Source organism: Arvicola amphibius, chromosome 4 (assembly GCF_903992535.2).
Source record: "Arvicola amphibius chromosome 4, mArvAmp1.2, whole genome shotgun sequence".
NCBI lineage: Eukaryota > Metazoa > Chordata > Mammalia > Rodentia > Cricetidae > Arvicola > Arvicola amphibius.
In genome coordinates this window covers 155401052-155417526 of record NC_052050.1, presented here as the reverse complement: position 1 = coordinate 155417526, position 16475 = coordinate 155401052, and the positions used below count along the sequence as shown (strand labels likewise).

At 49.1% G+C, this 16475-nt stretch overlaps 1 protein-coding gene across 4 annotated transcripts in view; it reads left to right on the top strand.

Moving 5' to 3' along the window:
- The window catches only part of Arhgef7 (Rho guanine nucleotide exchange factor 7), a 106326-nt gene extending 93356 nt beyond the window's left edge, over positions 1 to 12970 (top strand). For 3 of the 4 annotated variants that reach the window (XM_038325023.1, XM_038325022.2, XM_038325024.2), the window contains 4 exons: positions 1288 to 1377; positions 10949 to 11048; positions 11322 to 11376; positions 12569 to 12970. In XM_038325023.1, the coding sequence (XP_038180951.1) occupies positions 1288 to 1377; positions 10949 to 11048; positions 11322 to 11376; positions 12569 to 12691 (368 nt within the window). In that variant the 3' untranslated portion in view covers positions 12692 to 12970. Of the gene's footprint in view, positions 1 to 1287; positions 1378 to 4232; positions 4410 to 10948; positions 11049 to 11321; positions 11377 to 12568 lie in introns of all 4 variants that reach the window. The other variant, XM_038325025.1, reaches the window with a different exon arrangement.
- The last annotated feature ends 3505 nt before the right edge of the window (positions 12971 to 16475 follow it).

Here is a 16475-nt window from a genome sequence, read left to right as displayed (position 1 = left end):
TAAAGCTTCTGTAATTGGATACGCGTGTTAGCGTGGAATCCACACTGAATGGCGGCAGAATATGGCTGCTGTGAGGGGAGTGACTGGATGGCTGCGGACATCGCGAGCCTGCCCTGTGCTCCTGACTTGAGGGACGCGCTCTCTGCCTTTGTTCGGTGTACATGTGCTCGCCCAAGTGTGAACAGAGCAATGGTCACAGCAGCCAGACAGCACACCTGACTGAAGGTGGCTTCTGCTGCCCAGACAGAGGGAACAAAGCTTTTGTTGCAGCCTCCTGTGTTCTTAAGTATTTAGGCATTTTCAAGGGCTTTCAGCTCTTAGGACTGCAACTCACTGTCTGGAAGTAAATGTTTGGTTTGCGTTATATACAATTTACACTCTTACAATGTTGCTAAGAACTGGACATGGTTGTGCACACTTCTAATCCCAGTGCTCAGGAGACAGAGGCAGACACATCTCTGTAAGTTACATAGCAAGTTCTAGACCAGTCAAGGCTACATAGTGAGACCTTGTCTCAAATAAATACATACATGAAAGTTACTGAGGCACAGTTATTTATAGCTATGAGAATATCAGCCTTCCATTCTTGTGTGTTTTTATTAGAGTAGATGAACTTAAAAACAAACAAACAAAAGAAAACATAACTAAGGACCTTAGGACAGAGCCAGAAGAAGAGAAAAACCTAGAGAGAACGAACAGCTTTCTTCCGTGTGTCCCCTCTTTGAGCACAGAGGTGGTGCAGCTGTGGCTGTTCCCACTGCCTCCCTCCCGTGTTCTTCTGGCCTCTGCCTGGAGAGGAAGCTGCCTCTGAGGCACCGCTGCTCGGCATGGTGACTTTCCTGCCATGTTAGTGTCTGGCTGGGAATTCCTGGGTCAGAAGGAATGTCCCTTCGAAGGCCTCTGAGCTGGTGCCTTTCCAGAAGTTTTCTGTCTTCACTCCTCACAGCTTTCCTTCTGCCCACACTGTATCAAGGCCCAGTCTATGAAACTTGGGGTGCTTGGCTCTGAGTCTCCCTCCCTGTCTTCACGAGATTTGATGTCTTTTTACTGTCCAGTCTCGTGCTGTTTCCAGAGTGGGTAGGGACTGCTTTTCCGAGGGGTCTAGAGCTCTGCAGAGCTATGATGCCAACCCTTTCCAGTGGGCTAGTTTCCAGACCTTCAAAGCGCTGTGTTACACCTATTTATAACTACTTAAAGAGTAGCCAGTGAGAGAGTGAGGCTGGCATCTGCCCTGCCCAGCATAGCTCTGGGGTGTGGAGTGGTGATGGCTCACGTGTCTCTGAACAGGCACTGCTGCTCTGGAGGAAGATGCGCAGATCCTGAAGGTCATAGAAGCCTACTGCACAAGTGCGAAGACACGGCAGACCCTGAACTCAAGTGAGTGTCATTCTTCATCCTGGCAGGCACAGTCGGCAAGCAGCTGCTCCATGGACCTAGCTGCTCTTTGGAGGGAGGTTTCAGGGGCTTAGCAAGTGGCATACCAGTGTATCCAGATGCTGTGTTTAGGTAGCATCCACTGTGGGCCTCCTTCCTTTGTGAAGCTTTAATTAAACAGCTGCATGCAGAGTAAGTGAAGTTCCTTTGTTTCTTTTCTTTCCTTTTTTCTTTTCTTTTTCTTTTTTTGTTTGTTTGTTTTGTTTTTAGAGACAGGGTTTCTCTGTAGCGTTTGTAGCCTGTCTTGGAACTTGCTCTGTAGACCAGGCTGGCTTTGAACTCTCAGAGATACGCCTGTCTCTGCCTCCCGAGTACTGAGATTGAAGGTGTGTGCCACCACTGCCCGCCTGGCTATTTTTTTGCTCTTTGATGGTGTTGCTGGGCATTTTTTTTAAAGCTTTTAAAAATAATGTAAAATTCAAATCTAGAGCTGCTATTTCTATCATCTTTTAAATTTTTATTTTGTTCTTATTTTTTATTTTTTGGTGTTTTTCAAGGCAGGGTTTTTCCGTGTAGCTTTGGTGCCTGTCCTGGAACTAGCTCTTGTAAACCAGGCTGGCCTCGAACTCACAGAGATACACTTGCTTTTGCCTCCTGGGGGCTGGGATTAAAGGCATGTGCCACCACCGCCAAGCTGTATTTAATTTCTTTAGCAGATTCCAGGTAGTTTCTCTTAACTCCCCACATGTGGGATCTGCAGTGTGGCAGCATCCAGGGACACTGCCAGACTCAGAGGCCACTGCCCTTTGAGGCAGGTGAAGCCTAGCAGTCACCTTTTCTCTTCATCTTGGAACTGACTGCTTGGCATAGAAACCGGTTGCTGTGGATCTCCTGTCTTGCCCCTTCTCCACCTCAGGTTTTGGAGAGACCCCTTTTCAGCTCTTCTGAAAACACCTGCAGGATGGCTCATATTTGTGTCTTGCCAGCCTTAAAAAGACAGAAGGTGGGGAAGGGACTTTTCAGCCACTTGAGTTTTTGTTGAGTAGCCTGCTGCTGTGCCAGCCAGTGTGGCAGGCTGAACGTTTCAAGTGCAGTACTGTACTGTAAGCTGCAGCTTATGGCATTAAGGTCTTGATAAGGGTCAGCGAGGTCTTTTTTTGTCCCTGCCATCTCTGGGAAAGAACCTATTGTAACTGATCAGTAGAGGAGAGCCATGGGAGGTTTGGGTGCCCTAGCAAGCCGTGGGCTGTGTATTGGGATGGTTGAATGGTAATTCACAAATAGAATTTTGTTGATTAAAGTGTTACATCTTCATAATTTGCAGTGATTGTGTTGTGATAGGCTAAAAACAAAGCCAGCAGTTTCATAGATTTTGGATTTGAGGTTTTATTTTAGTTACCTCATTTTGAAATGCTTAAACTGAAATGGAAATTCCCAAGCTTATATGAACTTATATATCCCAAGCTCAGATGTACACGGCAGGTCTGTTAACTCCTGAATGTGACACAGGCCATATTCCCTCTGGGCAAAAGACAGTGCCCTGAGATGAGCTGTGGCTTCTCGCCTCGGCTGCCTGAGTAGGGCAACCTGTAGTTTGTGCAGAGCCTTTCTTTCCTGCCTGGCCGATGCTCTGTACTTCCATTCTTTCCATGCAAGAAAAGCAGTGGTCACTGTGCTGAGTTTGCTTTCTTTGATGTGCTATGTCCCAGCCTGCATCCTGGAGCCTCAGAAGTTACCGTCATACATGGCTACCGCCTGGCATCTAAGACACAGGATAGGTGCACAGTTTGTGCTGGACAGTTGACATGTTTGATGAGAGCATTGGAAATGGGTTCATAGTGAACACACTTCCACACTAATGCCTACCAAACATATTGAGAAGGATAGTTAATATATTGTTACCTAAAGCTCCATTCTGTTCAGCACATGTTTGGATGCCAAGAGGATGTTGCAAACAAAACAAACAAAACACAGCTGGCATTGTTTCCCGTCTCAAAGAAGGAATGGAAATGGCCTTCACAGACTTGGGACGCAGCCTGCTTTGGCTGCTGAGGCTTACCTGTGCATTCTCCCTGCAGGAGCCCCATATAGCCTTGCATGCCCACCTAGCTGCTGACTAGCTCATGCTCACATTGCTAACCATGCATGGAGTTCTGCCCTGTTCTCTTGCTCCTGCCTCTTGTCACCTCCCTTTCCACATGGTGGCATTGCCAGTTTGTTTCATCTTCCTGGTGGTAAAGAACCACATCAGGGCAGGTGACAGGGACCTACTCTGTCTCTTCTCTGCACTCAGACTTCAGTGCTGGGGCAGGTTGTAGACCAACACGGTAAGTTTAGGCTCCTGCTGCTAATGTATGTGTCTTGGCAAAGACATAACAAAAGAAATGATTCAGAAATCTGATGAAAGTAATTTGTATTTAGTGTAACATTTTCAGAATAGGGAATAATGCTTAGTTAACCACACAATTAATATTTTTTTATAAATTATGTCCTAAATAAGACTGTTGATAGAATTGGTTAATTGACAATTGTTACAGAATCACGTTTCTGACATGATTGTACTGGAGTTTTTAGCCAAGATATATAGGTATCTTTAAATGAAGCCTTTGAAGGAGAACTATGATTGGGGCTTACTGAAGTAAGTGGTTGGGTTTGTTCTGAGGGTTGTGCTAAGTACATTTTAAAAACCCAGCAGTTAATAAGGAGAAACGAACATATTGCCATTTTTTAACAATATTTTCTCTTTCCCTTCTCTTCCCATCACCTTTTGCTTTTGTTCCATGTTTTGGTTGTGGCTCTTCCTGTCCGTCCCTCCTCATCCCCTCTGCCTGTCGCACCTGTCACTTCATCCGTCTTAGCATGGCAAGGCACTGACCTGATGCATAATCACGTCTTGGCTGATGACGACCAATCAAGTCTAGACTCCTTGGGTCGTCGCAGTAGCCTTTCTCGTTTGGAGCCCTCAGACCTCTCGGAAGACTCTGAGTATGACAGTATATGGACAGCCCATAGCTACAGAATGGGGTCTGCATCCCGTAAGAGCTGCTGCTCATATATCTCTCACCAGAACTAACGCACTGAGCCTTTCTTAACAATGCTTGTACCGCAGCCTGCTTTTCTTAGACGTTTCTTGCTGTTCCTTGTCTCTCATGTGATATTTTAACAACTCTGGAGAGTGTCTTGGTATTTCCCATTGTACCTAGTGGAGGCTCAATTGCCAATCTGAGAACACATTCAAACTGCTGCCTGCTGGAGGGAGGTGGTGGGTCCAATGAGTCTGTACCTGAGGGCCTTTTCCCATAAGGGAGTGTTTTATACAAGTCCCAGGAGTTTTGGTTTTTTAATTCTCCGTGTAACAACTGTTTGGCTTCCTTTTGGATACAGCCGTATGGACACTTTTCTAGTTTATGCAGCCGCATAGGTTTGCGTCCAAGTGCCACAGCGGGGGAGACTCTAGCCTTACACATAGGGGTCTAATTAGTTTTTTTTTTTCGTATAATGCACTTGACCAAGTAGCTGTGGAGAGCTTGAGAGGAGTGTCTGTAACCAAAGCACCGAGTCCTCTGATAGCTGCCTTGGTGATTGTGCAGAATGCTGCATGGACTCTGTGCCTGGCAGATGCACACCAGGGCTGGCGCCATTGGGTGTTGAGAGCAGAGTCTGGGATCTGTCTCCACCCCCTGCTCTGTGCCTTTCCCGTGTGCATGGCTGTGAGGTGAGAGCTCTCCTTGTAAAGGTGAGTTCACCACCACGGCTGAGACATCCGCTCACCATCACACACCACCGTTCCCTCAACTGCAGTGGTCGCTAGCACAAGGCACTGTGTCCAATCTGCACTTGGAGGCAGAAGCTGTGGTCTCAGCCGGTGCAGCTCAGCTGCATTCAGAGGGTGCTTGGTTGAGTCCTTGGCTTGGCCACAGCCTGACTGCCTCACATCCGCACTTGCGCTGTCTGAGAGCCATGAGCACCTTGTTACTCTGAGCTCCAGCTGCAGCGGAGCTCCGTTTCTAGCAGCCCCATAGGCCACCTTGTACTTGATTACAGTGCAGTCTCGAAAACTGAGTAGGTCCCCCACACGCTGGCCTGGGAGGCGCCCTTAGCCCCCTGGGGTTTGTTGTAAGGAGTTTTCCCTGGCCCTGAGAAAGACTGAATGCGACATCGCATTCAGTTGTAGCAGCAGACCACACCTGGTCTTCACAGTGCTCCTTGACATCTGTTTCAGAAACAGCGCCCCATCTTCATGGAGAATGATGCTCTTTCTATCCTTCAGGGGTGGAGCTCTAGCGGTCATGACCTCTGATCCCTATCCCTCCTGCCACGCCCGTGTATACAGTATTGTGTCCCCTTTGCTCCCTTTCCTGGGAGCTGGGTCCTGCTGCTGCTAATGGAGGAGCGTGTGCATGGCAGGAGGGGCAGCCTGGAGCCGCTGGGGCAGCATAGGTGCCTACACCAAGTCTGTTCTGTGGTCACAAAGCTGCTTATGCTCCACGAGAGTTGGGACTTTGATAAGAAAGTCCAGGAGCGAGCTTTTTAAAACTTAACACCCAGTGTTAATTCCCACTAGAAAGGAGGTTTGCATAGGTCCAGGTGGCAAATGGGATTTTTGAAAAACAAAATATGAAACATCAGTATTTATTTGATTTTACACAGTGACAGAAACAGCTTTGCTGTCATAGCCCACTCTGTGGCTGTCTTTGCTAATCTGCCTCAGGCTGCTTGCCCCTGCCTTACCTTAGCACGGTTTGCCTATCATAAGCTGTGAGACAACAGGGAGGCACAGCTGTCCTTGAGGTTTCCTCAACACCAAGTGAAGTAGCACTGGCGGTCACTGGCGGTATTGATGAGCAAAGTTCTGATGGTCTGCCCTCGAGCTTTTCTTACCGGTCAGAGCCATTGGGGCGGGGTTGGGTTTTTTTTTTTTTTGTTTTTTTTTTTTTTTTCTAGGCCAATGCTGTGGAACAACAGCCTGAACTATTTGCATTTGTTTTTGAGTGTCTGACCCTGGTTTTGTGACCTGGTTAGAAGTTTGTTAGTGCCACAGGCACAGGAGATGGTCCTCATGTGGCAGAGGGGACACAGCGTTGGAGGGGCCATCGTTTCTACGTTTGTGGGACTGTAGTCATGCTGATAGTATTTAACATTTCTGCAGCTCTGTAAAGCCGTGTACAGTGAGTGTGCTCACGGAAGAATGCAGACTGAGCGTAAAGGTAGGTCCACGCCATCCCGGGCCTTCTGCAGGTGGCCCAGCAGTATTGCTGTCTCGCTGATTCTCGCCACAAGTCTAACTAAACTACATTAATTCTGTGTTTGGCCTAACATTGCCGAAACACAATAATGTGTATATAGTGGTATAAGATCCTGGGGAAGTCCGTATATTGTGCTCTTTACCTGTGAATGGGAAAAGCCATTTAGTACAAGACTCCCATTTGAAAACTCACTTGGATGTATATCTGAATGTTACATTGTATTGTACAGTATGCTTATTGTCTGTGGTTGCTTATGGCAATGAAGTGTCTGTTTTATATTTAAAAAGACATCTGTTCTGTACAGTTGAAATAAATTTTGCATTTGCTAGCCCTTGGCTTTTATATTTGTTACATGGGGGAGGGGAATAGCCTAGTTTGAAGCTGAGTGTGCCATGGCCATTCTCCCAAGCTGGCATCTTCATAGGCACATCTTCTGTCTGCTGTGGGAGAGGACTGGAGCTTTCTTAGGTGGGATGTGTTCTCAATAGCACAAGGTAGGGTCTCTATGCAGCCAAGGCTGGCCTGGATCTCACACAGCTCCACCTACTTCTTCCTCCCTAGAAGGGAGGAGCCAAGGGGTACGCCTCCAGGCCCAGCTGTTTTCTTTCTGTGTCCCTGTTCTGGCAAAACTTGTCCTCAGAAGCAGCTTGCCCTTCTCTCAGGTGAAAAGCAGCTCAGCTTTGAAGTCCTTCATTTTGTGAAGTGCATGCCTAGTTCAGAAGAGAAAGTCATTCCTGGCAACAGCCCTTCCTTTCCTCGCATGGAAAAAGATAATTCAAATCTCAGACCCATAGAGTGCAGCCCATGTGATTTGAATGCCACTGAAGAGATCTCTAAGAACAATGCTTTGTTTTATCCTCAGGAGTGCCAGTTGAGTGTAAATGATGCAGGAGCATGCCACAGTGTGTCAGGCACTGGCCAGATGGCTGATGTTCTTTGGAAACAGACAGACTTAGTCTTTGCTTTGAGTGCAGGCAAACAGTGTGCGTGTCCACATACTTAACATACCTCACATGGCATGAGGTAGACAGCTGAGTCACACAACTGTAGTTCCGCATGGTCCCTAGCATAAGGAGTGCTCTGGGGTGATCCTTGGCTCTGGCATCCTAGGCCCAGTCTACTCTGAGTTGGATTCCTTGGTTAGTTCTGTGTTTCTCAATCGAGGCCCATAGCATGGTGGTCTTCAGCAGTGCACAGCGGGATTCAGAGACCACTAGTATTTGACTCCTGTGTTTTTCTGTTGCTACGAGCATGTTTCCAGTCTTGAGTCACATCTGTGAGTGAGTGAGTGTTGCCATAGGGCCTAAAGACTGCTGGCATCCCCAGCATGCCAGTGTCCTCAAAGAGTGACCTCGTAAAATCCTTACTCAGAGGACTTGAGGTTGCTAAGACACACCTGGAGGTTTGTTCTGGAGGCTGGGGCTGACTGTAAATTGTTCTCCGTTACCTGTGTAGTTTACTCCACTTGCACATGGAAATCCTAACAGTAAGGTCAGAGTGGTAGTTTTTGCAGGGGCTTCTCACATTGTTAGCCATAAACCTCACAAAGGTCTGCTGCTTGGATGAGGCGATTTGGGTGGCCTGACTGAGTGAATCTGGCCTCCCCCGAACCCGCAGTGTTCTAGAAGTGCCCTGTGAGCCTCCTTTCAGGGAATGGCAATGGCAGATCCCGACTCCCATCTCCTCAAAGGCCACAGTTTACAAAACACAGCTCTCAGCTGTGCAGAACCTGCACGGTGCACTAATGGCTCGATGTTCCTCTGGTGGGATTTTAAGTGCTAGACTGTTCTCTGGTTCTGTGGTTACAGGATTTTCTGAGTTAGGTATTCGAGAAAAAGTGTGCTATGGTGCCACTAAGAATGTTTCAGATATAATGTGTTAAGTAATGTATTTTAGGAAACTTAAAATTCTTAGAATAATTACTAACATATAAACATGGCTGTGCTGTCATTCCTTGTTTTGTTGAAAGGCTACGTGGTGAGCTGGCAGGTGTCTGTTCTACAGATTAACAGCCCCCCGGTGAAGGCATGTGACTTGGAGTCAGAGCCTCCAGCCACTGTTCCCCCTGCCTGTGTCAAAGCTGGAGCGGTTGGTACCTCCTCCCAGGAACACGGCCGCAGACTTAGACTTGGAGCGAATTCTCGGGTGCCTGTGCACAGCAGTTGTACATCCTAGACAGGTGCTCCACCTGACAATGGAGCCTGACATGTTAGTCCCTCGAATCCACTGTGCTACGTGGTGGAACTCAGGGCTTGTACTTAGGACTTTGTTGGTAGGAGCTGCCTGTCAGACTTTGTGCCTCGAAGAGCAGCTCTGTAGAGAAGGCTGCCCTTCCATGATCTGGTGTGGGTGTCATGGTTCCTCCTTGCTTTGTAGAGACATCTTTATGTCACTTACGCAGTCTGGACACTTTAACGCTAGAAACAGATTGTCCAGTGAGAAAAGACTAAAGAACTGAAGGCAAGTGTGTTGACTGCTGCTTAGCTTGGTTCTAAAGCCTCAGTTCTCACCTGCTGGTCCTTTTCAGGCCTCTTGAATTTAATGTGACAGAGTAGTCATAGTCACCAAGGCTTCTTAATTTGGTGCTAACTCAGTCACCAGCTATCAGCAAGTATACTTGGCCTCTGATACAGAGGAGAACCTGCGGAGCTAACCCATGTACTGTTCCTGGCTGCCACTCTTCACCAAGTAGCGTGGGTCTAGCTGCTCAAACACCTGAATTGTTGGGATCCTTGTTTTTCTTGGCACGGTGAGCATGCACTTGTCACCTGCCTTCCTGTGGTAGACACAGGTGCACACACACCTGGCGCCTTCTCTCTTATTTCCCCAAGTGATCCATGATTCTCTTAGTGCTCAGCAGGAAAGGAGCCTGAGTGGGCTCCTGCTGTATCAAGGAGGCGTCCAGAAGGGATGCCTGCCTGTCAGTGGACCCCTCTAAGAGTGGGATGGTCATCTCTGGGGTAATCTTTTACACAGTGGCCTGTGAATGTACTCAGAACACACTAGGATGTTGACAGTTTCCAGCTCCTCACATGGAACCCAAGGCTGGGCTGCCTCACCATACTCTGGCCGCTTCTCTGCTGGAGAATTGTGCTGTGTGACACAGAGCTGCTGGCTGCATTGCCACCCCTGAGCTCCCTGTCATCCTGCGCTTGACCCAGCACCTTCCAGTGCAACAGACTTGGAGATACACAGTAGATGGCCTAGGGATGTAGACCCGAGGCCACAGTCTTCCAGGCCCTGTAGTTGCCCTGCTGTATGGCTAGACAGCAGTGGTTCACCTTGACTTGTTGAGAGAAGCACAGGCTTGGGTTAAATGGCCCGCAAAGCTGCTCTTCACAGTGCCGCCTCTCAAACACTGTTCTAGGGTTTCCATGCCAACAAGGGTGCACAAGAGTGCTCCTTGAAATCCGATGTGCTTTCAGGAAGACACACAAAGGGCACCCCGAAAACACAAAAGCAAATTAACCCCATTTCCACAGTCAGCCATCTTGCCTCGCGCCACGTGCTTTCCTCAGAAGCGTGATCAGACAAGCCCAGCCTGAGCAGGTGTACCTGTTGCACAGCAGAACCCATCCGTCCTCCAGTTGCATCTGGTGGTGTTGCTCCAAAGCCAATAATCATAACCATGTTGTGTAATCCTCCTTCCCGGTACCTGCCCTTTGAAGGCCAGGTCTGTTGTACAGTCTGTGTCACACGAGGTGTTCACCGGTCAGCGTGTGTGCCAGGACCATGTGCCTCTGGTGCTGTGGGTAGTGCATTCCTTTGCACTCAGAGCCCTGTGTGTCCAGAGGACTAATAGAACTCTCATGGTGACCAGACAATAAATGCCACTTTTTCTAAACTATGTATTACAATGTTACAGTTTTATAAACATTACTGTTTATGTAGTCTTTTTCTTGATGTTTGGGTTGTTAATTTTAGCCCTTAACACTGAGCTACCTCTCCAGACCTTAAACTTTTTATAATTTTTAGAGTTCTTTTATTTATAAGCCAAGCATTATGCGTTCTTTCCTGGTCTGGTCTTTCCCAGTGGTGCCGGAATGATAGCGTGGTTTGTGTATTGAGTGTGGTGTGGTCAGACCTTTAGTGTACTTGCTGTTAGGGATTTCCATAGTTAAACGAGTTTAATAACTTGCAAAAAAGATGCTGTTTTCTTTCCTCTGTAATGCTTTGGTTGGCCACACCCAACAGACAGCCGGAGAAAACCAGTCAGAGATTTTAATGTGTAGTCACAGGCCTTGGGTGTCTAAGTGGTAGGAGTAAAGTAGATGCCCTTCCTTGGTCCTGCCACGGCACTCACATGGGACTTTCCTTTTTAATGACAGGTTCACGTAAGGAATCTGCACCGCAAGTGTTGCTTCCAGAAGAAGAAAAAATTATAGTCGAAGAAATCAAAAGCAATGGGCAGACCGTGATAGAGGAAAAGTAAGATGTTTTCCTTTCTGTATGGCTGGCTCCCCCCTCCTCCCCGTGGTGGTGCAGCCTGAACTCTGCTGCAGGCTGGCTGGGCTCTCACTGATGGGTGATGGCCTAGGAGGGAGGTCAGCCTGAGATCCCGGGCGGGCTGCTCTGAGGTTAGGAATTAAGAAGACTCAGGCGGCAGAGCTCGGCTGGCTGCTGCTCAGGGTAGCCCTGGGGGTCCTGCCAGCCTGCACACCCTTGACCACCACTTTCCTGTGCTCACTCTTTCCTGTCCAGGAGCCTTGTGGACACGGTGTACGCACTGAAGGATGAAGTCCAAGAGTTAAGACAGGTATGCCAACCAGTTTTTAGTTTTAGTCAGGTTCTTTTTTTGTTTTGTTTTGTTTTGTTTTAACGGGAGAAAAAGGAAAATATTGTTTTAAAGATGAAGTCCATTGAAGAGTCAAAAAGGAAACGACAAAACCACCAACTTCACTTCAGAGTGGCAGGCAGGGGCTCGAGATGACTTGGGTTAAGAGCGCTTATTCTTCCTGAGGCTCCAAGTTCAGTTTCCAGAATCCCCATGACAGCTCAACCCTCTGCTAACTCCAGTCCTAGGATATCTGATGCCTTCTTCTGGCTTCTTTGGGTATTGCGTACACACGATGCACAGACATACATTCAGGGAGAGACACCCATACACATAAAGCAAAACAAATATGAAAGCTGGAAGAATTCTCTTAAGTCGTCATGTAAAAATGCAAGAGTGACAGGCCAGGAGGTACTTGTTTCTGTGGTACTCTTCGGATGTGAGTCACCTCAGGGTGTGCTGGAGTAATCAGTCTATGGTATTGTCCATCACAGTACCCTGGTGGTTGCTTCTGGCTACTTGGCTTCAAAAATCCGGGACAGCAGGACAGTGGTGCCTAGCCAGCTCTGTGTGTGACCCTATGGTATTTTGTTTTGTTTTTCTTTCAAGTTGTATTTCATTATTTATTGTGTGTGTAGGGGGTGGGGCACATGCCATGGCATATGTGTGGAGGTCAGAGAGCAGCTGTGTGGAGTAGGTTTTCTTCTTCCTCCTGTGTGGAGGTTCTGGGGATCAGACTCAGATTGTCCGTCTCGCACTGCAAGCGCTGACACCTGCTGAACCGTTGTGTGATGTATCTGCGCGGCTGGTGGGCAGGTTTGAAGGAGGGGTGCAGTTCAGGCGCTTTAGAGGGCAGGACAGGACCGTCCCGAGAGTGCAGTAACTGAACACATGTGACAGTGCCTGTCTCACCTCCCCGTGTTGGGGGCGGCACACTTTCCTTCCTTCCTGACTTGGTCCATCGGGTGCCCTTGTTTCCCTTTGCAGTTGACAGGGTAAGGGACTTGGCACATTTTATCAAGTTGTCTTGTTGATAAATGTAAATGGGAGACTGCCCAGCGTACTCGGTGTACATTCGTGGCTCGGCTCTGTTGGCTCGTCCCTTCCAACCTGGCTACCTAGGGTACTTTCGGTGCCGAGACAGTGAACCTGCTGTCATCTGCTCACCTTGCAGGATAACAAAAAGATGAAGAAATCCTTAGAGGAGGAGCAGAGGGCCCGCAAGGACCTGGAGAAGCTGGTGAGGAAGGTTCTAAAGAACATGAATGACCCTGCTTGGGACGAGACCAATCTCTAGGCTGATGTCACTCTCACAGGCCGAAGACCAGCAGTTCCCAGACAAGGCTGGGGTCTTGGGCCCGAGCACAGTGACATCCAGGACTAAGGCAGGCGGTCTTCATCAGGATTTTGCTGATGTAACTACACGTGAGTCATAGACACTGCGGCCTGGGCTGAGCATATGTCTGCCGGCTTCTCCATGCAGTGACAGACCAGAGTCCTCGGGCTTTTGGACTTCAATTGAATCTGTAATAGCATACCTGTGTACTTGTTGTAAATACTGATCTTTGAACACATACCTGTGATGTGACCGGGCTAACTCTCTTGCTAGGATTTCCTTCTCAGCCTTTCTGGCCACAGGGATTTGAAGTTGTGTTCACGAAGTGTTGGGAGCAAGGTGAAGCAATAGATACCTGGGTGACTGGCTTGTTCCACACGGTGCAGGCTCCATGGTGCCATCAGGAGCACCCACTTGGGCACAGTGACTTTGGTGTCACCGTCCTCTTCTTAACTGCAGTATTCCAGTCCCGGGCATGTGTCTGTGCCCAAGGAGTCATGGATTCTAGGAAGGTAACGTTGCTATCTGCCTGTGACGCTCGTTCCTGCTGCCCTCTCCTAGCTGGGCTCTCAGTCACAGGAATGCGTCACAAGTGTGGAGAAGTGGCCCTTCCCCGAGAACTAGACCATGTATATAGATGTTATTTATTCCACATTCTCCAGCCGGTGCTGCCGGGCAGGTTTGACTGCAGGTTGCAGTCAGCATTGTCCAGGCCACTGAAAGCCCCCTTTCCCCTTGAACAAGAATAAAGCAATACATAGCCGCAGTTGAGCTGCACAGTGAAAGCCCCATAGGACTGTGCCCTGTTGTGCCCATGCCCTACTCTGCTGCCTCCCTGGGCCCAGGCGGGCCCTGGAAGGCAGGTTTGGACTAGAAGCCCTGTTTTCTGTGTGACCAGAGCTTGCCTCTGTTTTGGCAATAGTGACAGTGATCTCAGGAGCTTAGCTGTCTGCTGCTTTCCTCCAAAGAGGTTGTTTGGAAGCCAGTGGAACTTTGCTGTAGAAAGGTGTTGGGTAGCAGTGTTGCTGCAGGTGCTTCAGCACAGTCTCCCTCACTCCCATCCCATGTGGACCTGGCCCCTCGCCCCTCCTGTGTAGCAGTTTCTGAGCAGGCGCCGAGAAGCCCTTTGTGTCTCTTCTCCCTCCACACTCTGACTGGGTCCACCCAGCCTCACTCAGACCATTTTATCGTCTAGGCTGGGCGAGAGAAGCTGAGGTGCTCTCGTTCTTTTCGGTAAGCCCTGTTTCCCGAGCACTCTGCCAACACAGAAGACACTGCAGCAAAGACAGTGTTGCTGCCACAGGAGATCTTAACTCAGGAACCACGCTCCTTGCATCTCTCACTGCTGGGGACAGGTGTCCAGGGTTGCGGTGCAGCTCCTCCACCAAGAGCAAGCGAAGACCGCATACCGCATCTGCCACTGGCCTCACCGCCACTGAGGTCGCTGTCCATGCCCCAGGGCAATTTCTTACAGACCTGCCTTAATGATGCGCTTGGAGTATTCCATGAGTGTTCGTGTCCCTAACATCCCTACCCAGACAGGGTGGCTGGAGGGTACATGTGGGCGACTTTTTCTTTCTGTGGATCCAGCGTCTTCCAGGCTCTCCAGGGAGCAAGAATCTGTATCCAAGAGCAGTTCTTTTTAAAATCTGACCCTGTTGTAAACACCCATTTCTCTCTCCTCGAGTCTCTTTGGGCGGGGCGGGACTTTGGTACCAGCAACCCAGGGCACCATTCACAACTGTTACTCCTCCGTGTCTCTAAGGGATGCGGGGGATGAAGCCATTTTCTACCCTGTAGATGTGAAGCACTTTCCGTTCTGAACCATGTTGCGACTCCACTGCACTCCCATCCGCTGTCCTCACGCCCGCCCGTGTGCTCCTCATGCCAATCCCCTACTTCCCTGGGGTGCCCAGGGCATCCAAACACTACAGGAAACCCGGTGTTGCGGACAGCTCCGGCGTTGACTGCTGCAGTGTGTGTGCTATCCCTTGGAATTATTAAACTCCTTATTTTTCTTATCTCATAAGACGTGTCACTTTGTCTTCTTTGACACACTGTGTGTGTGCACGCGCGCGTGTATGTCCTGACTGTTCAGGCTTGAAAATCCTGACGTGTTTTGTTTGAAGCAGAAAAACATGTCCTTTTGAAATGATGCTGGGAGCATTTGTGGATAGGAAGAGTAGGAAGAAGAGAGTTCTAGGAAAAGAAGTTGTAGTGGTAGTGCCCCCCCCCCTAAGTCCATGATTGGAATAATAACTGGTGTTAGCACGTGGGCCGCTGGGTGGATTTGAACAGAAGGCAGTGGGGCCTCTCTATAAGAATTGCCATAGGACAGAAGGAAGTGACTGTCCCATTCTGTCAGAGCCTGCCTGACTCTTCCTGGAGGGTACTGAGAGTGTCCCTGGTGAAGGTGCCCCCTCTCTCCAGTCCAGAGGGTCGGAAGTCATCGTCAGAGGCTCAGGGGGAGCTGCCAGTTAGCATTAGAAAGCTGCCTGAGTCACCTTTCTTTCAGAAACCTAGTTCTCTCCCAGGGACCTGAGCTAACCAGTGTGTCAGGTACATTTCTTTTGCTGGTGAAACACCAGAACCCAGGAAGCTCACAGAGCATAGTGCTTAACTGGGCAGAACGGAGCAGTGCTAATGAACCAGCTGGGAGCTCGTGTCTAACCACAGGCAGGAGACAGAGAGCTCCCTGGAAACTGCCCGTCTTTGGAAACTCTGGAAAACAAATCCTCCTCCACCAAGACACACCACCTCACCCTTCCAAAGCAGTATCACCAACTAGGGGCCACATACTCAAACCTTTGAGCCTGTGGACCATTCTCATTCAGACCCACATACTTGGTCATCCCTGGAACTCTGACCCAAGGAATTGGTCGGGAGACTTAATTGTTCTAAATTTTGTATCAGAACAGATACAACATTTATGGCAAGTCTTCCTGGGTGTGACTCCCGTCTTGTTCCTCAATGCCTTATGGTTGTCAGTGTCTGACCATTGCTCGTTGGTCATCCAGAAAGCAAGCCTGCAGGCAGTGGGTACAGATGTGGGCCAGACACCCACCCCCATGTGGGGTTGAGACAGACCTCAATCCCAGCCCTGTCATGAGCTGGGCTGCAGGGAAGGGGAACGCAAGTCCTCAAGTGAGGGTACCCTGATGGGACAGGGTGATGACCTGTCTAGAAGGGTGCTATGTCATTGTAGGACCCAGATGGGCAGTACTGTCTTACTAAGGGAGCCATGCAGAATACCTAGCTAGCCATCATTCAGATGAGAAAACCAGAGGAAGTCAAGCGAAAATCTCAAGGTTTCCATTACTTCAGGCAAGGGACTTGTATTGTAATTGGCTGAGTGCTCTGGACACTTGGGAGTTTGAACTGGTCTGGTTTGAAGCAGATTAAACTTTTGGTCTTTTTTTGTTGTGATTTTACATTCTAGAAACCCTACTTGCGGAGGAGGTCTAAGCAGTGTGCCGGAACCCAAGTCACAAGTGCCTGCCCCGGTCACTCTGGGCAAAGGCTAGGGTGTACATGTGGGCCGTCTCTTCCCCCGACCCCCAGATAAGATCACACTGGCTTGATGGCTTGTGGACATCTCTGAGGGATGCCCTGTGGCTTTACGGGGTGAAGTATGCTAGGAAATGGCTTTGGTTCTCAGAGACGTGGAGGAGAAAGGTGCTGGAGCCCGTCACTCTCCTGCTTCCCAGTCTGACTCCTGCGCCCAGCATCTGCCCCTGCGGCAGTG